This window comes from Mustelus asterias, chromosome 10 (assembly GCF_964213995.1).
Source record: "Mustelus asterias chromosome 10, sMusAst1.hap1.1, whole genome shotgun sequence".
Taxonomy (NCBI): domain Eukaryota; kingdom Metazoa; phylum Chordata; class Chondrichthyes; order Carcharhiniformes; family Triakidae; genus Mustelus; species Mustelus asterias.
In genome coordinates, this window is record NC_135810.1 from 80,076,871 (window position 1) to 80,103,489 (window position 26,619).

The following is a 26,619-nucleotide window of genomic DNA, read 5'->3' on the forward strand; positions in this document are numbered from 1 at the left end:
CCCAAGGTAGAAACAATCTAACAGTGGTATAGAAAGAGGAGTCCTCCCCAACAGTGCTTTTTATATAGAGATCCACCGTGCTGCAATGTGGATTGGCCCCATCAGAGCTCCTAATGGGCAGAAAACTTTGCACTCAACTCCATATGCTGCCAAAGAAATGAATCCAGGGTTGGCAGTCAAGAACTACCAAAAAGTTCAAGACTGGGAAAAAACAGAGACAGGCTTCTGCGCACAATAAAAAGTACTGAACTAGAAGCTTACCCCAGCTACACAAAGGTGGCAAGGTTCGGATCAGGGAACTTGAAAGAGATGGTGTCATTATCTGGAGAGATGAATATCAACTAAGGTCATACATGGTGCATACACTAGAAAATATGATCAGGCGGAACAGGAGGAATCTCCTCCTCATCCCTTGAGGCAAATCTCCTACTGTACATTGAAAAGAATCAGATGAAGACAACCAAGTGCCAGAAACACAGAATACTATGATTTCAACACGAAGCCAACAAAGCTTTCCCAAATAACAGAGTCTACCACTCCTCCAAGAGTTATAACGAGATCTGGAAGAATTGTCATGTTTCCAGTACATCTGAATTTATAAAGTCAGAGACTTGAGCAGGGGAACGGGTGAACGAGTAGCAAATAAAGAAAGATGATATAAGTATGATGGATAAAGACTTGGGAGGAGGTCTGGTATTAGGGTGTTAACGGCAAGGGTTAATGTGGGACAGGAGAACAGTACTACCCACAGTATGATGTAGAGAGACACATGACAGTAGCCAGGAGAGTTATATGGAGAGACTTGAGTAGAAGTCAGCATGAAGCTAGCTCATAGTTTGTGGTATACATTGTACATATTATATATATATCGTTTTGTGTTGCCATTAAACACTACTGTTAAACTTTATAAACTTCTGAACCTATTCATAAGATATACTGAACAAACCCTTACAAAAAATTTGAATTTCACAACCCAAGAGTGATGATTAGCACTAGTGAAAAATATGTATTGCTATTTGTAACACATTTGCATTCTATTCTGTAATGCATTTCAGTGATTCCTACAATTACAGAAGTCACAATTTTCCAGTATTATCTCATTAAATATTCCACAGTTCACTTGAAAAACTTTCACAGCTGGATACTAGCTGATCAGGGTGGGCAGAAAATCATCAACTCCTCATTAAGTGAGGTTGAGGCAATATCTTCTGTGAGCTTGCAGTCACTCTCACATGAACATTGCAGGAAGCCCAACCTGGCCGGCAAACAGGAACAGGATTGTGGGCAGTAGGAGGCTCCAACCAAGGAGCAGATCAGTGCCGGGCAATCTGGCAGGTGGTTGTGAAGAGAATCAGGAGTGCACTGTGGTCAGGGAAGGAAAAGAGAAAGCCATGGTTGTGGGTGGGGCTGGAATAGGGTATTCTTGTGGGGCCTGAAGGTGCACTTCCTGATCCTCAAGGAACTGAAAAAAATTATAAACTTGCCTTTCTGGGTTTCTTCTGACCCCTGGTCCACTTACCACCCAGTTGGCCTGGAAATCACAATCTCTCCCCAGTGCAGGCATTGAATTTAAAATTGCAGTAGAACCCTGATAACTCCATTGGAGCCCAATCTGCATGTTTCTAGCAGCACCTTGTAGCCCTCTGGTGGGAGCTCTACATATTTGTTAAAAACAGTAGTTTACACTTACGTTTCATATGAAGGGTAGTGGGACAAGGTGGGAAGATGTGTTGAAGTTGCATCTCATTTGCCCACCTGGGCAGGGCTAAGTCAGGGCTTCAGTATTATCTATAATCTCTGTTGTACGATCTTGGAACTCAACAATGATTAATTTGGTATCCACAGAAACAAAGGATGTTCAGTGGGAGTTTGTTCGTGGTCTGTTGGAAAATGCTATCTATGGTGGACGTATCGACAACATATTTGATTTACGAGTCCTGAACTCATACCTGGAGCAATTTTTCAGCCCTAAAGCAATTGCTGGATCACAGTCCAGGAGCAAAAATGTAGCTTCATTTCCATCATCCATCACTGTGCCCAGATCCTGCAGCATTATGGTAGGTGATGTTAATCATGTATGTAGTTGCAAACACTGGAAATTCTCCATCTGGCAGGAAATTACATTTTAATTTAATTTTGAAAGCTTCATTGAAGATGAGGATACATTTATGTCATTTGCTGTTGAAGAATTTCTTTAATTACAAACTTTAAACAGCTGGCATAATTAAACAGTTTTCATTTTAAAAAGCACTTTCTATGTGCATGAACTTTCATGTTTTGATTAAATGAACTTGCAAGTCACAGTGGGAGATCATTGTAATAACTGTAATATGTTTAAATAAAGTAGACCTTTATTCTCATTAGCACAGTTATTGTAATCGGTATTATAATTTTGTTTGAAATGTATTTGTTCCAGAACATTTTAATCTAGGTCCTGATTCCTTCTCTATTGATCCATTTTACACACACTAAAATTAACACCACTCAATTTGCTGCATAACTGCCCCCCTCCTACCCATATGCAATCATTCTCACCAGTTCCTAGAAGACTTTCTGCTCCCAGTATTTAAAGTAAGTAAAATGTATTTATTAGTCACAAGTAGGCTTACATTAATACTGCAATGAAGTTACTGTGAAAATCCCCTAGTGGCCAATGCACCTAACCAGCACCTCTTTCGGACTGTGGGAGGAAACTGGAGGACCTCGAGGAAAGCCCGCACACACAGAGAGAACATACAGAATCTGCACAGACAGTGACCCAAGCTGGGAACTGGACCCAGGTCCCTGGCGCTGTGAGGCAGTAGTGCTAACCACTGTGCCGCCCCATTTGCCCAGTTCTATCTCCTTATCACTTATATCAATTACTTATGTGTTGTCAGATTGCTTCTTCAACATCAAGGTTCTCATAGTTGCAAATTCCACCTGCTTGGTTTCTGGAACAATGAAACACCATCAAAACAGAAAATGCTGGAAAATTTCTGCAGGTCTGGTAGCATCTGTGGAGAGAGAATAGAGCCAATGTTTTGAGTCTGGATGACCCTTCATCAGAGCTACAATCACCATCAAAACCTTGCTACTAATTACAGTCTTCTTGGTCGCTCTGTCAGGCTTAATCATTCTGAGTGGCTTGGACTTCCATCTTGAGGTGAATGGTGGGTGTCAGTAAAACTCCCGGCTTTGCCTGCCCACCTTGGGTGAAAGTTCCTGCAAGGATGGAAATTTCATTGTCGAGGGTGAGTGTGGCTGGAGTCAGGCCACCCAACTCAAAACAAAAGTTTGGAGACAGCCATAGGCACTGCCTGCAAAGGTGGGATCTTTAAAGGCCCCCTCAGTGCTGTGTCCCAATTAAAATAAAAGCAGAAAGGCCCTTAAGCACTCACCGCTCACACCCTCACTTCCCACACATTCCAGGTGGCTTTTGACAAGGTCTTGCATGGGAGAAGATAAGAGCCCATGGGATCCAGGGCAGTTTGGAAACTTGGATCCAAAATTGGCCTTGTGGCAGAAGGCAGAAAGTGTTGGTCTAACATTGTTTTTTTGTGACAGGAAGCCTCTGTCGAGTTGGTGTACTGCAGAGCTTAGTGCTGGGTCCCTTGCTGTTTGTAATGTGCATTAATAACCTATACGTGAACGTGGGGGGCATAATCAGTCAGTTTGCAGCTGATATGAAAATTGGTGGGATATTAAGGAGCGAGGAGGAAAGCCTTAGATGACAGCATGATATAGATTGGCTGGTCAGATGAGCGGAACAGTGACAAATGGAATTTAGCCCTGAATAGTGTGATGTGATGCATTTTGGGAGGCCTAACAAGGCAAGGGAATATGGAATGTATGGTAGGGCACTGGGGAAGTACAGAAGGGACCTTGGGGTGCATGTCCAAAGATTCCTGAAGGCAGAAAGACCGGTAGATAAGCTGGTTAAGAAGGCACATGGATACTTGCCTTTATTAGCTGAGGCATGGAATATAAGAGTAGAGGTGGGCTGTTTAAAGGCCCACCTCAGTGCTGCATCCCAGTTAAAATTAAAACAGAAAGACCCTCCAGCCCTCACCACCCACCGCCCCCCCCCCACACACACACACACACACATTCCACTTCATTAAGTGCTCCTGCATGGTTCTGGAAGGTGGTACTCCACCAACAACACTTACGTCCATAAATAAAGAAAATGAAATTTCAGATATGTTAGTCTTAATTTTTCAACCCTTTGGGTTTATGAATTGCATCTTATGATTGGAAGAACAGTGAGGAATGAGTCAAACCAGGTAATTGCACTCCATTAGTTTAACTCAGATGTAGGAAAGCTACTGGAATATTTCAGCAGAGACAGATTTAACGATTACTTAATTGTAAACTGATCCAAGAGTGACAGCAGAGATTTGTGAAGGATAAGTCATGCCTGACTAACCGAGTAAAATTTTTTGAAAGGGTCACTAGAATGGTGACTGGGGGAATGTTTATGCATGCTGTCTGTATGGACTTACAGAAAATAAATCATACAATTTTGCAAAAGAGGTTATCAGAAAGTTCACCGAATTGGAAGTGAACTTAATAATGTAGGTTGGTAACTGTAAGATAGATATGCAGATAGACATAAGAACAGAAGTAAAAGAACATATGAAATTCAAGACAGAGTTCAATAGGTTTTTAGGTTATTTAGGATTAAGGGATATGGTATAGTGCTGGAAAGTGGAGTTGATGGAAAAAATCAGACATGATTGTATTGAATGACAGAAAGGGCCAAATGGCCTACTTCTGTTCCTCTTTTATATGTTCTTATGCAGCTCATTAAATGCAGCTATGCTTAAAGCAGAAAGATCTATTCTTGGATAACCATTCTCCATTTTTATCTGTTGTAGGATTACCGTGCCATTATTACCCATTTACCAGAAGATGACAAACCTGCTTATTTTGGTTTACCTGCCAATATAGAACGATCATCACAACGCATTTTCAGCAACCAGGTAAACAGTTCAAATTTTTATATTATTTTTAGCAATGACAGTTGTGAGTATAATCTCTGTTCTATGCTCTCCATTAGGCAATGCTTAATTTCCAGGAAATAGGCACACCAGAGAGACAAATACAGAAATACACATTTAGGAATCAGCCACTGTGTAAGCACTAACTTTAATGTTTACAGAGATGTATTGGAAAGTTACGAATAAGTGTTCCAAATCCAAAATGTCCCCATCCCTCTTTCTCCCCCAGTGGTATTATAATCAAACTTTCCCTCAAGCCTCAGTGGAAAGACTTGAGGGATCCATCTGTGAACCCACCTCCCCCACATCATCTCCTAGCTTTGGCAATAGTCAGGTTCCACCTCCACAGATTCCCCAGACCAGATCTCCTTCACCACCAAACCAAGCAATTTCACCACAATGCTACTAAAATTCAGAACCATCTCTCAGTTATACCAGAGCCCAGGATTCTTCCAGAACAGCCAAATTATAGCACTACCAAATGCAGCTAAATCATAAATATCTAACACCAACTAAAGCATTTTGCATACGATCTTGCTGTATTCTCAGTTTTAAACCTGGAAAGGGATAAAATAAATAAATTGATGGATAAAGAAATGGACATACAATATGAAGGGTTTTCAATTATGGATTAGAGACAGAATACTAAAATTCAAAAACCCCATTAAAAATACCAGAATTCTTTTTAGTGAAATTTGACTCAGTGTTTAAGTCATCCCAGCCGCCATATAATATAACCACCTCTATTGTTATGCAACAGCACATTCTCTAACTCACCCTGAACAATACCACAGGATACCTTGTAGTATCTATGAAATAATTGAGTGGTAAAACTGTAATAGAACCATAGAATCCCTACTGTGCAAAAAGAGGCCATTTGGCCCAGTCAGTCTGCACAGACTCTCCGAAAGAGCATCCCACTCGTCTAGAGCCTCCCCTCTACCCTATCCCTATGACCCCGTGCATTTACCATGGCTAATCCACCAAACCTACACATCTTTGGACACTAAGGAGCAATTTAGCATGGACAATCCACCTAACCCTCACATCTTTAGATTGTGGGAGGAAACTGGAGCACCTGGAGGAAACCCACACAGACACGGGAAGAACATGCAAACTCTACACAGACTGTCACCTAAGCCGGAATTGAACCTGGGTCCCTGGAGCTATGAGGCAGCAGTGTGCACCGTGTCTCCCCAATGCTCCAAGCTTTTGGAAATCAATGGGTAATGTTCTAATGGCAAATGTAACAGTAATGATAATGCCAACTTTTCTTCGTCATTTCACGTCTTAAAATGATGAAGTGAATTTTCCTCTTTGTTGCAATTGGAAAATGCTGTTTTCTCGCTGTTAGTGACCCCAAGCTTAGGCATCCAAAGAAAGGTTGGTGTCTGTACTAAGTCCTCCTGTAAACCAGAGGACATCTGGCAGACTTGAGGGAAATTTGAGATGGATCCTGATGGATCCTACTTACAAATATTTTGAAATTTCTGTCCAGTAGCAACCGAAAGGCCTTAATTTTGGTAATAGTTTCATGTTTAATAATAAATTAACAACAGTTTCATGTTTCCAGTCCTGCTTTTGGGCTTTAATTCCAACCTTCTTTATACAAGATATGTAACTCTACATAGGTTCAAGTGCATGTCAGGCAGCCAGTGAAGAAGCCCAGGCAAAAACCCATCCTAAAATTCTAAAAGCTTCTGTTATTCTCCCTTGCACCAGAGTTATTGGCTGGTATTTTATGACCTCGCTTGGGCGAGGCTCATAAAATCCTGCCCGGGGCCAACCGTTGTGCAAACCATGCCCACCCCAATTCTGGTAAAATATCCAGCAATTACAACAAACACAACAAAATGATGTACTATTCCATCCAACTAACCTTGAACAGTGCCAGGTGAAACTCAGTGGTATGGAAGAAAACATTCTGCATTTTTAATAGAACATAATTTTGCCTTGAAAATCCGCATTAACTGTTTTCCTGACTAGTCTTACTGAATCTTAATCAGAAGTGTTCATTATTGATCTCCCATATAAATGTAACTGCTTTTACGATCAAGAAACAAGTGTAGAACATCCCAAATAAAAGGTATTTGAATTTTTTTTTCAAAAACAAATGGTAGTTTTGATATTTTAACTTTCATTGCAATATCTTCACTTGCATTAACGCTTCATGGGAGCAAACATTCTTATCCACCACAAAAACAGAAAATGCTGGAAAATCTCAGCAGGTCTGACAGCATCTGTAGAGAGAGAATAGAGCTAAAGTCTATGAAGGGTCATCATGACTTAAATCATTGGCTCTATTCTCCACAGATGCTGCCAGACCTGCTGAGATTTTCCTGCATTTTCTGTTTTTATTTCAGAATCCAGCATCCACAGTACTTTGCCCGTATTCTTGTCCACCGTTCCCTCTTTATGCCTTGGTGCCTCTCATGTCAATGGTCCTGGGTGGCCTTAGGGAGGCTGCTTCCATTAAGCTGGTCATCTCCCTACATGGTAGGGAGCAAAATGTCAACTTTGTTAGGTTTTTAATTATGTTCATTGACTGCCTGGAGCAGGCAGCCAGCTGCTTCCAGTTCCGCCAGTGTGGAAATGCCCCAACGGCAAGAGTGCATTGGGAGCTGGAACAATGCAACTCTGTGTTATTTTACCGATTCCCTTGCCTCCCCATACACCACTTGGAGGTGAGTAAAATTAAGCTTTCATAAATAAGGATTCGGATTACCAGATGAGCACATGTAAAAAGATGGTGAATTTTTTGAGTCTTGTAAGTTTTTGGGAATTTCGGGATCATTTACTGCAACGGTACTCCCTAGAATTAGTAAAGGGGCATGCCATACTAGATTTGATAATGAGCCAAATTCAATTAACAGTCGAACGGTGCCTGGGCATTTATCTAATAATGATCATAATATAACTGAATCCAACATAGGCTTGAAATTTTGCACAGATGGAGAAGCTCTCCATCACTATAAAGATGTAGCCAGAGGATCAAATGTGGAAGCCCATTCCCAAGCACAACTCACAGCATTTCCGCAAGGGTGGGAATGGGGACTGGTGAGAATTTGGATATGCACATTTCACGAAGGCCACTGCTCATATTAAATTGTAGCTGCCTCCAGTCAGGTCTGATTTTCATCAGTTACATGACTTGTGGAGATTAAATCTAGCAGGAGCTGGTCTGAACTTTGCAGAGTTGCTTGGATAGGTAGGCTTTCCTTATGGAGAGGTGCAGGGATCCCATTTGAAAACATAGAAAAGTGGTAACAACTGCCACAGAAGTCGCAAAAAATCATTCCCAAGTGTCTGGCTTTAACTCAAGGGAGTGAGAAGGTGGGGCAACTACACTTGGCAGGGCAAAATTGTTTGCATCTACAGTTGAGAGGTGGGGAAGGAAATGGCTCCGCACAGCTGCATGGTGCCATGGATGTGGCAGTTGTCACTCCCAGGTAGCCTGCAGTACTCCTAACAGCTAAATAGCCAACTTTACACCTTTTTAGCACACTTTTGTGCCATGCCAATATGAGGCAAAGGAACTGGTAAAAAGTCAACGGTGTGGTTGCTTCCTGGGTGACAAGAGAATGGGCTAAGGACTATGTCACTTATACAGCCAATGAGGCATAATACTAAACTACATTACCCGATGTTTTAAGTGGTTCAGTGTACTCCATGACATTGTGACATGCTCTGTCCTGAAAGAAGATATAAATTACTTAACTTTTATCTTCAAAACAACCCTTTGATTTGGGGATGCACAAGAGTGAACTTATGTTTCTTATGGAGATAATGGCCCTTTACTACATTTACTGGTTCCAGGAAGAAACTCCTGTTTGTAAATAGTTCTTAACTTTTTTGATTCAGGGAACCTACATGAGTAATTGAAACATCCCTGGGCTACACTTCAACATCAAAACATTTTCCGAGATGTCTTGAGACAAATTGGCCCATCCAAGTAGACCTAAAGTGGTCATAATAATCATAGGTGTGAATATCTTTTACCACCATCGCAGCAACACAATAAAACTTTTCCTTCAACATGTCATTGCCCCGGGTCTGTTGAATTGCACTTCATTTTGTGTTGCTTACCAGTTTCTCAATCACATGTTTTTATTTATCTGCATTTTAAAATTCATTTCCTAAAACTAAAAGGTTAATCTCTGAAATGCATGGGCCAGATTTTCCGGCCATTCTGACCTTTGGGATCTTCTGGTCCCACCAGCAGTGAGTGCATAGAACAAGAAAATCCATTGACAGTGGCAAGACTAGAAGGTACCGCCACCAGCCAATGACGAGAAGATCCTGCCTAAGAAACACGCTGAAGAATTATGAAACCAAACATTTTCACAACGATGTTATTTATGTGGACTTGCAGAAGGCAGAGGTCTTACAGTGGCTGTTAGCCAACGTTGAATTGAAAGCAAAATATCGATCTGGTTAGGAAATTGGCAGAGTGGCAGATAGTCTAATTGGCATGATGTGACTAGGGGATGTCCTGCAGAGATTTTTGGGGCCACAACAATTCACTGCATGCACTACTGACTTAGATGTTGGGATAGGAAGCCACATAATCGAAATTTGCCAGTGACATAAAATAGGTGGCATTGTAAGCAGCGTAAATGGAAGCAGAAAATAGGCATCATTGTAGGCAACATAGATGAAAGCATATTTATGAAAAATATTTCTAGATTAATCGCATAGGCAAAACTGTGGCAAATGGATTTCAAAGTAGGCAAATGTGAGGTCATCCACTTCGAACCAAAAAAAGTTCAGAGTATTTTCTAAATAATCAATAGCTTGAACAGCGGAAGTCCGAAGAAGCTTATGGGTCAATATACTTTGATCGTTAAAGTACCATGAGCAGGTACAGAAAATAATTGAAAATGTTAACAGAACATTGGGCCTTATATTTAGAGAGCTATACAAAACCCTGTTTAGGTCACCGTGGAACAAGGGGAGTGGTTCCGGACACCACAACTTTGAAGGATATATTTATCTTGGAAGGAGTATAGCATGGTTGACCAGATTGATACCTGGATTTAAGGGTCTAAATTCCGAGGACAGATTGCACAAATTTTGGTTGCATTCAATAACTCATGTAATTTTTTTCACGTGGGATTTCTTTAGGTGCACAACCCATATCATTTTTTTTTGTGCGGTGCTACACATGGGGTAATTTAAAAGGGACTAACTTGTGGGCGGCATGTATGAAAATCTTTGGGTTGCCAAGTAGCTATGCAGTTTAGTGGGAATATTGGTTGTATTCCCTGGCATTTAGAAGGTTAATGATGATTTACTCTAAATTTTCAAGGCATCAAGGAGAACCAAAGGGGGAGACAGAGAAACTATTTCTGCTGGTTGGGAAGTCCAAGCCAAGAGGTATAGACTAAAAATTGAAGCCAGACCTTTCAAGGGTGAAATTAGGAAATGCTGTACACACAAAAGGTATTAGAAGTTTGGAACTCACTTCTGCAAAAAGTCAGTTGAAGCCAAATCAATTTTAAAATTTTACCTGAGATTGATAGATTTTTGTTTTCTAAAGGTATTAAGGGATATGGGACAAAGCTGAGGATAAGGAGTTAGGTCACTACAATCTCTTGAATGGCAGAATAGTCTCAAGGGTCTAAATCCTACTCTTGCTCCTATGTTCTGGTTGAATAGACACGAGTTTATTAGATCAAGTCAGTATGGATTTAGAAAGAGCAGACGATACTTGCCAACCTTGTAGAATTCTTTGAATAATTGACTATAAGGTTAGAGAAATGAAATCTAGTAGTTATGGTTTATATGGATGACCCAGCAACTTTTAACAAAGATCCACATAAGAAATTTCAAACAAAAATAGTGACATGGGTAATAATGTGGCCCATGGATTGAGAAATAGCTGGAGAATGGAAAAGATATGGATATGGGAAATTCCTCAGACTGGAAGATATGGTGAACAATGTTCCACAAGTTTTTTGTTAGGCTCATTCTTATTTATTACACATGTATAAACACCGGGTGGTTAAAATGTGGTATTCCGTGCAACAAACCACTGTTGAAGCAGAATCCGTAAGTACAAGTTATTGAAAAGAAGAAAGCGAAAGCTTTGTGGAACATAAGAACTAAGAGCAGGAGTAGGCCATCTGGTGTCTTGAGCCTGCTCCACCATTCAATAAGATCATGGCTGATCTTTTCGTGGATTCAGCTCCACTTGCCCTCCCGCTCACCATAACCCTCAATTCCTTTACTGTTCAAAAATCTATCTATCATTGCCTTAAAAACAATCAATGAGGTAGCCTCTACTGCTTCACTGGGCAGGGAATTCCACAGATTCACAACCCTTTAGGTGACGAAGTTCCTCCTCACTCAGTCCCCAATCTGCTCCCCCTTATTTTGAGGCTAAGCCCCCTTGTTCTAGTTTCACCCGCCAGTGGAAACAACCTTCCTGCTTCTATCTTATCTATTCCCTTCATAATTTTATATGTTTCTATAAGATCCCCCCTCATTCTTCTAAATTCCATTGAGTATAGTCCGGGTCTACTCAGTCTCTCCTCATAAGCCAACCCTCTCAATTCTGGAATCAACCCAGTGAATCTCCTCTGCACCCCCTCCAGTGCCAGTATATCCATCTTCAACCTCTCTTTACAACAATCTGAAGTCCCTATCTGCGCCAAGAAGATGACCATCATCCCAGTGCCAAAGAAAAGCCAAGCAGCGTGCCTTAATGACTAGTCCGGTGGCTCTGACATCCATCATTACGGAGTGCTTCGAAAGGCTAGTCATGACACGATCACTTCCAGCCTCCCAGACTGCCTGGATCCACTACAGTTTGCCTACCGCTGCAATAGGACCACAGCAGATGCCATCTCCCTGGCCCTGCACTCAACCCTGGAACAATTAGATAACAAAGAAACCTATGTCAGACTCCTATTCAGAGACTACAGCTCAGCCTTCAACACCATTATTCCTATGAAACTCATCTCCAAACTCCGTGGCCTTGGACTCGGCTCCTCCCTCTGCGACTAGATTCTGAACTTCCTAACCCACAGACCACTATCAGTAAGGATAGACAACAACACCTTTTCCACTATCATCCTCAACACCGATGCCCCGCAAGGTTGTGTTCTCAGCCCCCTACTATACTCCTTATACACCCATAACTGTGTGGCCAAATTCCCTTCCGACTCGATTTTCAAGTTTGCTGACGACGCCACTGTAGTGGGTTGGATAACAAACAATGACGAGACAGAGTACAGGAATGAGATAGAGAATCTGGTGAATTGGTGCAGTGACAATAATCTCTCCCTCAATGTCAACAAAACAAAGGAGGTTGTCATCGACTTCAGGAAGCTGGAGGAGAGAACATGCCCCTGTCTACACCAACAAGGACGAAGTAGAAAGGGTCGAGAGCTTCAAGTTTTTAGGTGTCCAGATCACCTGTCCTGGGTCCCCCCATGCCGACACTATAATTAAGAAAGCCCATCAATGCCTCTATTTTCTCAGAAGACTAAGAAAATTTGGCATGTCAGCTACGACTCTCACCAACTTTTACAGATGCACCATAGAAAGCATTCTTTCACGTTGTACCACAGCTTGGAATGGCTCCTGCTCTGCCCAAGACCGCAAGAAACTACAAAAGTTCATGACTGGAACCCAATCCATCACGCAAACCAGCCTCCCATCCATTGACTCTGTCTACACTTGCCGCTGCCTCGGCAAAGCTGCCAGCATAATTAAGGACCCCATGCACCCCGGACATTCTCTCTTCCACCTTCTTCCATGGGGAAAAAGATACAAAAGTCTGAGGTCATGTACCAACCAACACAATAACAGCTTCTTCCCTGCTGCCATCAACTTTTGAATGGACCTACCCTGCATTAAGTTGACCTTTCTCTACACCCCAGCTATGACTGTAACACTACATTCTACACTCTCTCGTTTCCTTCTCTATGAACGGTATGCTTTGTCTGTATAACTCACAAGAAACAATACTTTTCACTGTACTCTAATACATGTGACAATAATAAATCAAATCAAAAATCAAAATCCTTTCTCAAATAAAGAGACCAAACCTGTATACAGTACTCCAAGTGTGGCCTCACCAGCACCTTATACAGCTGCAGCATAACCTCCCTATTTTAAACTCCACTCCTCTAGCAATGAAGGATACATTTCCATTTGCCTTCTTAATTACCTGCTGCATCTGCAAACCAACTTTTTGTGATTCATGCACAAGGACACCCAGGTCCCTCTGCACAGCAGCATGCTGCATTTTTTTACCATCTAAATAATAGTCCAATAATGGTGCAAGCAACAGAGTGCGATCTGACTCAATAACTCATGGGAGGAAAATGTCAATGTAGGCCAAGGGCCCACAGCACCTCACGGATACCCAGTTTTGAGTTACTGGATCTGGAATAGGTTAATTCATCCCAGCTTCAAGAAATGCCAAGTTATTAGAACAAGGGGCTTAGGTTAAAACTTGTTAGTATTTAATATCGATGTCCAATAGAATAACTCCAGGCAAAGAGTGATCAATATTTGGAATGTTCTTTGGTAACGTAGTCAAGATGAAGATTTTGTGCATAAATAGCTAAATGGCTTCCTTCATTTGTATCTATTTCATGATCTTGCAAATGAAGCATTTCATATATGCAGTCCATTATTTAGATAAAAAGTTTCCTTAAATTTGTAAATGCCTTCAAATCATGAATTGTTCCATACTTACAGTTCATCAGCTGAATAATTACTCATGTCTCTTTTATGTGCAAGATGGGCTGCTGTTACAGTCTTACAAAGAAAAAAATGAAACATTTGCACTTCACAACCCCTTATATCACAAAGTACTTTACAGCCAGTGAGTTACTTCTCTAATGAAGGAAACATGATAATCAATGTGTAAATAGTAAATTCCCACAAATTGCAATGTGATATAAGCCAGAGCCAGAATTCACTGGCTGTTCACGCTGGTGAGATCTTCTGGTCCTGCTGATGGCGCACCCCTGTCACAGGAAATCCCATTGACAGCAGTGGGATCAGACAATTCCACCGCTGGCAAATTGCGTGCCACCTCCTGTTGTGAGAAAAGTCTGATGGAAGCAGGGAAGAAGCTGTTCTTCAGTCGGTTGGTACGTGATCTCAGACTTTTCTATCTTTTTCCCAACGGAAGAGAGTATGTCCAGGGCGGAAGGGGTCCTTGATTATGTTGGCTGCTTTTCCGAGGCAGTGGCAAGTGTAGACAGAGTCAATGGATATTGATTGAAAGGTAATATTGGATGTTGATTGAAAGATAAATATTGGGCAGGACACCAGGGATAGCTCACCTGATCTTCAAAATAACTGCCATGGGGTCTTATACATCCACCCAAGCAGGCAGATGTGGTCTCAGTTAAATATTTCAATTGAAGGTCAGTGCCCTCGATGGTGCTGCACTCCCTCAGCACTGCACTGGAATGTCAGCTTTAATTATTTGTGTAGAAGCCCTGGGGAGGGACTTGAACTGGAACTTTGTGCCTCAGAAGTAAGAGTGCTAGCATCTGGGCTAAGGCTGATAATGAAAATACAATGTGCAAATAAACACTAAGAATGAGTCCCAGTAACTGCACTAACTGCAGAGTCCAGGTCCAGACCTACCCGACTTCAGTAGTTAAAAGACATATACTTATTATAAAAGGCAGCACAAGTAATGCAAGAACTGGCTGATTGATAACATATTGACGGTGATAGCTTATTCATGGTCACATGATTATAAGGGACCAATGAGACATCAAATGGAGAGATAGGATATTCAGCACAGTTAGTTCATTCCTATGTTTTGGGCTGTAACCACTGCCTCCCCCTACCCCTCTGCCCTGTCAGTGCTCCAAAACATTAAATCATCAGTCACGATCTGCTCCCAGGCTTTTGGTGATACTTCTTTGTAACTGAATATAAAATGTAACTGTATGAACAGTATTGTATTCCAAGGAAACCCCATCTTTCTTTCCCTAAAATCACATTTCTTTTAACTTATTGATAAAGAATGTAACTATAATGGTGAAAATGCTTGTCATGTTTATCTAAACTGATGTCTGTGCAAATATGCCTAGTTAAAAACAATAATTTAAATATGAGAAATTCTTTTGATGCTTATTACGACATGGCTGAAGGTTAAGCAGAAGATATGTTTAAAGGTGACATTGGATATTGTACAGCTGTGCATTAACACAACCTATTCTACAAATCATAAACTTAAGTTATCTATAAATCCTTTAAACTCTCTTTTTTCAGTAATGTCTGTAATTTAGGTTGATAAATTGTACTTTTCTGACTATTGACCTGCAGTGGAGTAGATTCAGGTATATACTGCAGTGCTGTTGAGCGGACAGCCTTCAGTAATCTTGGCTTCTCTAGTCCACCAATAAATAAGTCCTCTGGGTTCCCTGTCTGCTGTATTTCAACTAGCCACAGAATACATTAACTGTATAGATTGTACCTTTCGGAGTACGTGGCTGAAATTAAGAATACTGCAGCAGAGCGAAAGCTGCAGAATCCAAGACAAAATAACTCATGCTCTGTGAGACACTAACATTTGCCAAATGTAGATGCCTGGTACTGTTATTTTTGGAAGTACTAGTCTGAAAATAAGGTGCAGGCTGTAAGGGTAGGTAATTGAGTTTATTAATAAAATTGTGACTTTTTAAAATCTTCCAGTTTGTCATGCAGCCTGAGAGAATTAGCATGAAAATATTGATTACTGTTTCACTCATAAAATTTGTTTTGCTTTCATGTGTGAAGGTCTGGGAATGAAAAGAGCACAAGTGTTCAATTTCTTCACATTAGCAGCAACTCTGTGCTTCCTTGATTGTCCCAATTTGGAAATTAACCACAGGAAATTCAGTGTAATCTTTGAATAACACCTACTCGTCCTTTAAATCATATGTTCTGCATCTTTCTGTCACTGTAGAACTTAAGGCGATAAAGCATTTAGGTAAGAGTTGTGGAAGTATTTACTTCATCAATTATACTTGCTGGAGCCATAACTAATGATAGAGATTGTGTTGGAAGTATTTTCTTTGATTTTTCTTTAATTTTTAAAAAATTAATTTTTTGATGTCTACCCTTCATTAAGGACAGCGTCACTGAAATCTGCCACCTGCGACAGCCACAACTGCAACCTCAGAACAGGATAAGGGCAGCATTGTCAATGGCTGTGAAGGTGACCTTGGCAATGAATTTTTGTGCATCTGACTCCTTCCAGGCTAGAGTTGGAAATTTTTCCAACATCTTGTAGTTTATCATCCATAGTTGCATTTGGGAGGTCACTGCCTTGCACTCCAAGAGAACTGGCTACATGTTGTCCCATCTCTCTGGAGAATGGCTACTGGAGCGAACATGTGACTTTGCTAGGATTGCACGCTTCTCCATGGTACACGTTGCCATTGGCTGCACACAGTTTGCTTTGCTAGCGCCTCATGTCAAATAGGTCCTGTAGCGAAACCAAAATGGATTTCACTCCCTCAATGTAATTTAGTGCCCGGCCATTTATAGCATATCATTCAAGTCATGACCCCATTTACTGGCAGCAGTCATGACACCCTCATTCTGTGGCAGTCTGCTGTGCCAGCTGGATTTGAGCTATCATAGCAGACCAAAGTTTTGGTGATAAGGGAAATCTACTGGCCACATTGTTGATGCTTCTAGTGTACAACCCATGCAGAATGCATGTAATGAGAGTCATTCTAGTATAAAGATATGTGAAAGAGCAGATTACTGGTGTGCTAAAACAATGCTTCCAATGCCGGGACCACACCGGAGGAGTCTGCAGCACCTGGCAGAGTGGGTACCAAAAATTCACAGTGGCCATTCAGCCGAGGAACAGGAGAATAAAGAGAGGAAAAAGGAAGGTAGGAGACTGTCCCTTACTGCTGAACTGTCCCTGAACAATTCATTAAGTGCAATACCAGTAACTGCAACCCCAACTCCTCAGTAACTAAGAATCCCATATCTTACCTCCCCTCTGTCATTTATATAAAAAATCACCATCATAAAACAAACATCCCAATCCAAATTTATAAATGAAATCATGGCAATATACAACAAATCATCCTGTGCAATCTCTTAGTGCCTGTTTTCTTTTACCTTTGTCTGTCCTCCTGTTCCTATGCAGGACTACCCAATGGCTGCAACATGGCTGATCAAAAGCTTCTGATATTTAGTGTAGGAGAATGTAAGATGAACTCCAGCAAGTAAAAAGCCACGCTGTAGTCTGGCTGAACGGTAGCAGTCTCGACTGGCTGGCTGATGGGCAACTGCAATGATACTGGCCGAATAGCAGGGGTTTGAGTTGTTGGAAAAAAGGCAGCAGGTTTGTGCCCCATGTATTAATGTCATTTAATACCATTCCGACTGAGGCAATGATTTAGCAATCATAATAATCTATTGGAGGACAGATTGCTGGACTGCTGCCACTCTGCAAGCCCCTTGGCATAATATAATCCACAGGCACGATGACAGCAGTCTGAGATTGCATTGCAGCACTCCGACATTGGGTGGCTCCTGCTTGAATTGACATGGAGGCTGCATTAAACCAGAGGTGGAGCAAACTCATCTGTCTTTGGAACTCTCTTCCTGAAAGTGTTGGAAACAAAAATTCTAAGTGCCAAGCATGAAAACGAGAAAACTTCAGATTTGTTTTTTCGACAAGGCTATAAATGAAATCTTATGGCACTTGGTGCAAAAACTGATGCACAATCCGATTCTCACCAGTAGGGGGAGGGGTGGGGCCTAAGCTCACCAGAAAACTGGATATTGAAACCAGAGGGCGCAATTGTGCATGTGCAGATCTCTCTTCAGTGCAACGGAGTCATCCCCCCCCCCGGCCTGGTCGATTGGCACCCCCGCTTCCTGGGACATCGTTCCCTATCCACCCGATCGCGCTGTCCCAATCCCCCCCCCCTTCAGCCCGGTGAATCGCCACTCATCAATCGCCTGTTGTAGATTGCACAGCTCCCCCCACTCCAGCTGATCCTTGGTTTCAGAGTGCGCAGCTCCCCCCAACCCTGCCCCTTGGGCCCCGCCCCTTGGCACTGCCCGGTGCCTGGTCAGCAGTGCCAGGGTGCCCTGTGGACACAGTACCCAAGGGGCACTGCCCCCTGGCCACTGATATCCTGGGGGTCTTAGTGGCCTCTGGTCCTACTGGCGACGCCACCACGTCACGTCCTCATTGATGTGGACCATACACGATCCTTGCCGGTGAGGACCTTCTAAGGCAAGTTAGCCCAGACAATTGCGCCGCGGGCTCACGAATAATATTTAAATCAGTATTAAAATTGAAAGGAATATTACAATCCGACTCGTATCCTTCCTGGATGTGAGGCTGGTCATGCTGGAATTCTGGGGCTGGTAAGATCGCGAGAGGTGAGAAACCAGGTGCGAATCCAAGTTTTCACCTCATTCATGATCTTACCGGCTTGCCCCGCCCATCGACCGGCGTGATGAGCCAGTAAGATCACCCCCAGAATAATTTTCAGGCAGAGGTGGATAACTTCTTGGTAAGCAAAGGGGTGATAGGTTATCCGGGGTAGGCGGGATGCAGATTTGAGGTTACTATCAGATCAGCCATGATCTTATTAAACGGCGAAGCAGGCGCGAGCAGCTGAAAGACCTGTCCCTTGTTGGTACGTCCGTAAGTAAAATTAATTTCACTGTAAACGCTGCAAAGAAAAAGAACAAGATCAGGTAGAATCTGTAAACATGCTTTAATTACATTCAGATAGTTAAAACTGTTGTCCTATAAATATACACTGAGAATGTGTAAATATCTATAAATAATTAACCTGAATAGAAAAGTTTGAACTAACATTTGAAACAAATCACAGCTAATGGCCTTTGAATTTAAATGTTGTCAATACGAAAGGAAGCAACTTGAAAATTCTGTGAATGTTTTCAAAATGCTGATTCTTTCTGCTTTACCTCATGCTAATTTTGAGCAGCTCCATCAAAAATGTCACTTCCATAAGTAAACTAGTGAGATCATGATTGGATAAATGTTATTACTTATAGGGATGTTTTCATTCTTTTTCTTTGATCTCTCTGACAATAATGATTTCTTGGATCTTTACTATCCTTTGATTAAATATGAGAGCATATCATTGGAGCATCAGCACACTGCAGCCTAGGATAGGAAGCATTTATTCGACAGTTTTTGATGGGTAACTTACTGAGCTTTGATATTGGAGAGATAGTGAGAGAGCGATTAGAATTTGGGATGGAAAACCAAGGCAGAGTCAATTTGGTTAGTCTCATCCAAGCAATCCATTTTCAAAATCCATTGCTAGAGACCTTAAAATATTTGTTAACTATAAGTGTTCTTAGCTAGTTGAAATAAAACTCTTTGTTAATCTCATCCTTGAACGGACTACTTTTCTATCAGCATTGATAAGTTCAGGCCTTGCACATTGTGCATTCCTGTTAACAAGCTGTTCACCAATATCATGGTTCAGTAAACCAGCTTCTTTCCGAAAAATAAGTTGTTATCATGCCAAAATGAACAGACTATATAAACAAGAAGTTGGAGGTGGCAAATTACAGTAAAGGCACAACTTCAACAGACTAAAATAGAGAAAATCCTTTCTAGACTGATGCGATGAAAGTTTCCTTTTTTTCCCTGCTTGGGATAACCCTAATTAAAAAATAAGTTTGAGTTGCTTCAAACTAATTTTTGATAGGCGGAGGCCCTGAGTGTATTCTCAATCAGAAAATAAAATGCTGTTTTGAGATCAGCATTCAAGCTATATGTAGAGTTTCATTTATGCATTAAATGTTGCTTCGTAATATAGAAGGCCAGAAGTTGAAAAGCATACCATTCCTCTATGATCAGTTCCAAAAAGCTATAATTTTATGTCTAAAATTTTAGTTGCTAGTGTGTTTCACGGCAATTATTATAGTGATTTTTACTTTTTACTTCTCCTCACTGAGACGCGTACTGTGTTTTCTACATGTTTGTTTTTTTTGTGGCATTGGAATTAATGAAAGAAAGGTTTCTACAGTTGCATTCTCATAAGCATACCATGTCTAATGGACATAAATGGTGGTTTGGTGGTTTCAGGCTTTAATTTTAATTAAAATCAGTAAGACAGCGAGACTTAAAAAGGATTGATGGTGTATATTCCTTACTTTCCTTAGACCCCAGTTATTAGTGTCGATTCCCACTTTTACTACTTACGTTTGGGAATACGCGGTTTAGATTTTTGAAACATTTTGGCCTAAGCTGATTGGCAAATAAAATAGTGTAATTTCATTCTTTCTAATACAAGCTTAAAATATTGGTCACATTTTCACACAAAATAATTAATCAGAAGAAAGATTTGTCACTACAACTGTGAGTTTTTATTTAAGTCTGGCATTATGTGGAGAAAATCAAATGGCTTCGCATATGAAAATAATTTTCTGACTTTGTGATCCAGGTACGGCATTTCCTCCACAGAGAATTTGTGGCAGAAATTTGGATGCCCACTACCCGTGTCTCTCTAACTATTACATTCCATACATTCTGTTGCTGCACAATTTGAAATATGCTCTCTCGGAAGGCAACAACACTTTTCAGAATAAAGTTGAGAAATTACCCTTTGCATATAAGCAAATTGTGTGATGCTTTGTGCTTGCCATTAATAACATTTCTTTGCAGAAACTGCGCTTGAGTTGTAATAAATCACTGAGGCTATTTTTCAGATTAAATCTGCATGTAATTTCTTTGGTCCCCTTTAGGAGATTAAGGCTGATATATTTATCTTTGTAAATGCCAGATATATTCATGGAAGATAATGATCAAACACAGATATGGCAGGAACAGATCTTGTCTAAAAAAACTTCTCCTTTATTTAGCACTTTTCATGCCCTCAGGACCTCCAAAAGTACATTAGTTGACAAGGTACTTTCAGGTATCACACAAACAAATATAGCAGCCAGTTTGCATGTAATGAGGTCCCATATATAGCAACGTGATAGATAACTAAAAACCTTTTTTAATGCTATTGGTTTGGTGATAAATGTTGGCAAGTGGTATTGGTTCAATGATAAATGTTGGTTAGGAAGGCATGAGGACTCTTGAATGCCGACCTGGGATCTTTTACATCCATTTGAATGGGAAGAAAGGGCCTCAGTTTAACATCTCATCTGAAAGAAGGCACATTTCACGCTAAAACATTTCATGTCTCACTCATTATGTGCTCAGGCTTCTGGAGTGGAACTTGAACCCAAAACTTTCTGATTCAGAGGCAAGTGTTGCTATACCATTGAACCAAGACTCGCAAAAAAATGGTGACTGGGCATTAAGAAGGTGGAAGAGCCTTAAGGATTAATATGCTTAATTAATCTTGTATGTCTCTGTAAACAACGGATTGGCAGTCCGGGCCAAGTCTTTCAATTGGCATTTGAATGAAGCAGAGCAACGAGGAGCAGTCCTATCAGAAATTATGTCATTACCAATGGATGTGAGTGTTTGAATGTTTAAACTCTAATTCTGAGAGTCTTCACTCTCTTAATGTTAATTTGTCCCATTGAGACTTTGACTGTTTAGGCAACCTGAGATAATCTGGTGACAAAGGCTGTGATTTAACGGCCATACTAGCAGCGGGTGCAAATCCCATAATGGCCGCTAAATATCGCGAGAGACCAAAAAGAGGATTTGTGATGGTGAGATTTCTGAACACAATCTTCCCAACTCTCTCTGATGATGCAATCAGATTAATGCCTAGAAAGGGCGCAGGCCTGATTAGCATAGACAAGAATATATTTCAATATCATTAGTGGGCCCAACTCCGCTACTTCTCATTGTATCGTCCTACCCTACTGGTGTGACTTCATGCTGGCTTTGTCTTTTCTACTGGTTTTCCAAATAAACGGGTAAATATAGCTTCCAGGTGGTAAGGGACGTACCCGGACAGCACCTTGGCACTTCATCTTGCATCCTGGCACTGCCAGGGAGGCAATGCTGGGGTGGGCCCTCTGAGGAGCCCTTTGAGGAAGGGGGTGGAGTTGGTGGGGGCACATTGCTGTTGACAATGTGGGGGGGGGGGTGGCATGATGCTTGGGGGGAGCACACCTCGATGCTTGTGAGGTGGGGGGGGGAAGGGGGATGGTCACCTCGATGCTTGGGGGTGGAGGGGTTCCTCCTGATGCTTGCGGGAGAGTCCCGCTGATGCTTGTGGGAGAGTCCTCTGTGTAGGGGGAAATTTATTTTAAACTCCGATCTTTTAAAGATGGCCCCCTGATTTCTGCGGAGCCAGCCTTGCCATCTATTGGGCCCTGCCTGCCAGAGTGACAGTGCAAACTATGCCACCACATTCTCTGTGACAGAAAATATAGAATGAAAACTCAGCTTTGTATCTGGTGAGATACATGCTGGTTTTCAGTCTGAGCCTGGTGTTCTGACAAATTCTGGGGAAACTCCACCCATAATTTAGGAAATCTGTTTTAACAAAAAGTAACACTTATCAAAGTTAGACAGTGGCTTAATACAGTTCTTATTTCCCTGCTTGGCCTTTGACACATTTGTCAGTTCATATCACTGTCTTTTTTCTTCTGTTCATGCTTCTCTTCAACGTCTTCAATTCTTTATCTCCCCACTCTGAGTGCCTTGCTGTTGGAAGCTGGTGCTTACAACTCTTTCTGACAAACAGCCTATCCTCATGATAAATGATGTTCCTGGACTCTAATTGGTTCAGGCTGTGCATTATCAGTCTCTGATTAGTTTAGGTAGTGAGTGCTCAGCCTCTGATTGGTCTCTTAAGGGTAATGATCATCTACAGATGTCACTTTCTATTATTTCCTGACTGGTTCCCTAAGGTGTCAATTGCCTGTAGAACAATCCCTCTCATGGTGTTTTTCTGTCTTTTCATTAACCTCTATCAATTTTTAATAAGATAATGGGGTACCTTAAGGTAGTTTCTTTGTCCATTTATTTGAGTTAAGCAAGCATGTGGTGTTGTAAGGGTGGGAATGAATGGATTTAGTAAAATGGAACTTAGATTTAATACCCCTGCATTAGAGTAAAGAGCAGGTGCTAATTAAACTTATATCCCAGTTAACTTTACAAATGTTCAAGGACTTAAGATCAGGAGAACTGGCCAGCAAGGTTGTTTACTTGTTAACTAGGAGCAGATAGCAGACCTGCTTTTGTGTTTAACAGTAAACAAATCTCGTAGACAGGATTTGAATTTAAAACTATGTTCTGTGTACTGATTAAACACTGTGTATCTCTGAATTAGAAAAGAGAGAGCATTATAAGAGTGCTCTCTCTCAACTGTATTAGAGGAGAGTGCTGCTTTGGAGATTCATCTGGGGTAGTGTTATGTCCTAACTATATTAAAGATTATGGGTTTTAACAGAAAAAGAAAAGACTTGGTTTGCACACATTGATTCAAACAAACACACAACAGGTTTATTGCTCTGCACAGAATAAAAAACAAAGTAAAACAGCAGCCTGAACACACACCCTAATAACAGCAACATCAAATTATGTGATCCGCGCTTAAACTAACCTTGCAACCCTATTAACTATATAACATCCCTCCCTCTTCTGTGGTCATGAAAACAAATTACTACGATGTTATACATAGGATCAATAACACTTTAGACACAGTAATCTGCATCATTAATTATTATACACAATAAGTAAGAAAGTCGATCAGGAGGATGTCTCTTCCTCTTTGGGTATATACGACATTCTGGAATTTGGTTGTCCTTGACCCTAGAAGTATGATCTGGAACTTCAGTAAACACGTCTTCCCTTGGAACTAATTTTGTATCATTCTCACTCGATAGAGTAACAGAGGCACAACTATCAGGCAACGCAGCTACAACTAAGTCTTTCATAGTAATATTCACAATACTTGGAACTAAATATTTCTGGAGATGATTCTGAGAGATGATTTTGAGATGATAATTGCTCAGCATAGCGTCACCAAACTTGTTCATCTTCAGTTTGAACCGTGTAAGAAATTGAACCTTTTTTTGCTAAAACTATGGCTGGTACCCATTTCTCACTCATGGCATAATTACGTGCGAACACTCAATCTCCCTGTTGAAATGAAACTGTTTTGCTCTCACTTCTCACCTAGCAACTTGAGATTCTTATTGACGCTCTGCTATCTCTGAAGTTTCTGAAGATAATAAATAACAAATCAAATGTAGTTCTCAGTTTTCTCTTTAGGAGTAGCAATGCAAGTGAACTTTGGGTAGTTGCTGTGGTGAACCACAGTTGGTTACCACTATGAGTACTGAACCATAGATGGTCAGCACTATGGGTATTTGTAGATATGTTGCTGTTGTCACTGTTGGGGTTAGGGTTGGGCTGTTCTACCTGTTGATATTGTTCTGTGTTACACTCCAGTTGGCTCAGCCTACCTGGAGGAGAATAAAGGTCACTGCACTGCCTAGTGACCCTTTAGTCTGGGATTGTATTGTATATAGTGTGCTCCATTCTTGTTAGTAATAAAAGCCTTTATTTCCCGGGTACAATCCAGCCTCCCGAGTGATTTAATCGCGCATCAATTTTATTACTAACAAAATTTTGGTAAAAAAAACCATGGAGCAAATGTTGAAACCCGATCGGCTTACTTTAGATCCACGTGCGGCAGGAGCGTCGAACACTTTCGACCATTGGTTAAAGTGTTTTCAAGACTACATCGATGCCTCAACAGCCATTCAAAACGACACCAATAGACTGTGGGTCCTCCACGCGAGGGTAAGCGACACCGTATACTCATCAATCTGCGATGCCCAAGACTACAAAGGGGCCATCGAACTACTTAAGAAACTGTACAACAAACCGCCAAACGAGATTCATGCTCGACACCTTCTAGCCACTCGACGGCGGCAGCCCGGCGAAACGACAGGACAGTACCTGCGCGAACCTCAGCAGCTAGCCAGAGCCTGCAACTGCAAGCCAGTGTCGGCGGCCCAGTATACGAACGATTTGATCCGAGATGCGTTCGTGGCGGGAATCGGCTCATCGTATATTCGCCTTCGGCTGCTAGAGCAAGGTAACCTAGACCTCGCTAAGATGGTAGAATTGGCTGACACGATGGAAACGGCCTCCAGAAGTCTAGAAATGTACCCCACCGACCACGTGGGAACATCGTGGCAAGTACAGCCACCGACTCAACTTTACCCAGCGGCTCTGAAAAACTGCGCGATTGTGCTTTCAACCTCGGACCTGACGACGGCGGCAGCTCCAGGAGGCCCGCGGTGCTATTTCTGTGGATTGGCGAAACACCCTCGGCAGCGATGTCCAGCTAGAACGGTATTTTGCTCCGCGTGTGGGAAGAAAGGGCATTATGCCAAAGTCTGCAGGACCAAGCCACCCTCCAAGCATAGCAGCGCGGCATGTGATTCTCCAGAGCCTGTCTCCTTGTCTCCAGCTTCTTCGAGGTCTTCCACCACGTGCGATTCCAGAGCGCCACCATTCCTGACGACGAAGACGCAAGACACGTGCGACCTGCAGGGGCCGCCACTTTTAGCGCCACTGACCACGTGCGATCCATGGGCGCAACTATTTTGGTCGGCACCGACCGCAGACAACCAGCAGGGGTCATCATCATCAACCATCTCAGCTGCCTGCAGTTGCACTCAAGACCCAACGGTGGCGTCAATCATCCTGGACCAGGCCAAGCCTCACAGACTCGACAAGTCCATGATGGGCATAGAGGTAAATGGACGCCAAATTCATTGTTTGTTTGACAGCGGGAGCACGGAGAGTTTCATTCACCCTGACCCCGTGAAACGGTGCGGTCTCCGAGTACGGACTGTCAGACAGACAATTTCGATGGCGTCGAGGTCCCGGTCTGTTACCGTGCTAGGGAGCTGCGTGGTCAACCTAACGGTGCGGGGCACAGTTTACGAGAACTTCAGGCTCCTCGTGTTACCGCACCTTTGCGCTCCAATACTCCTGGGACTAGACTTTATGGTCCACCTGAGGAGTGTAACCCTGCAGTACGATGGGCCACTCCCTCCACTTTCAGTGGGAGCACAGCAGCCTCCAAATTGCCCAGCGCGCTCCACGTGTAGCCTCTCGACACTCAGAATCACCCCACCATCCTTATTCGAGAATCTCGTGCCAGGCTGCAAGCCCATCGCAACCAAGAGCAGGCGTTACAGCGCTGAGGATCGGATCTTTATTCGATCTGAAGTTCAGCGGCTCCTCAAGGAAGGGATCATTCAACCTAGCACTAGTCCATGGAGAGCGCAAGTCGTGGTGGTTAAAACTGGAGACAAACCCCGGATGGTCATAGACTATAGTCAGACCATTAATAGATACACGCAGCTGGATGCGTATCCTCTCCCGCGCATATCTGACATGGTCAACCAGATTGCGCAGTACCGGGTGTTCTCCACCATTGACTTGAAGTCAGCTTACCACCAGCTCCCCATTCGCCCAGAGGACCGAAAATATACGGCCTTTGAGGCGGATGGTCGTCTTTACCATTTTTTAAGGGTTCCCTTTGGCGTCACGAATGGGGTCTCGGTCTTCCAGCGTGCAATGGACTGAATGGTGGACCAGAACGGGCTGCGGGCTACCTTCCCGTACCTGGATAACGTCACTATCTGCGGCCATGACCAGCAGGACCACGATGCCAACCTCCTTAGATTTTTACGCACTGCGTCTTGCCTGAAT

General features: G+C 42.2%; 1 protein-coding gene across 2 annotated transcripts in view; it reads left to right on the forward strand.

Annotated features, from left to right (window-relative positions):
* Positions 1–26,619, forward strand: part of dync2h1 (dynein cytoplasmic 2 heavy chain 1) — a 524,787-nt gene that overhangs the window by 389,042 nt on the left and 109,126 nt on the right. For both annotated transcript variants that reach the window (XM_078222026.1, XM_078222027.1), the window contains 2 exons: positions 1,846–2,057; positions 4,860–4,964. In XM_078222026.1, the coding sequence (XP_078078152.1) occupies positions 1,846–2,057; positions 4,860–4,964 (317 nt within the window). The remainder of the gene's footprint in view (positions 1–1,845; positions 2,058–4,859; positions 4,965–26,619) is intronic.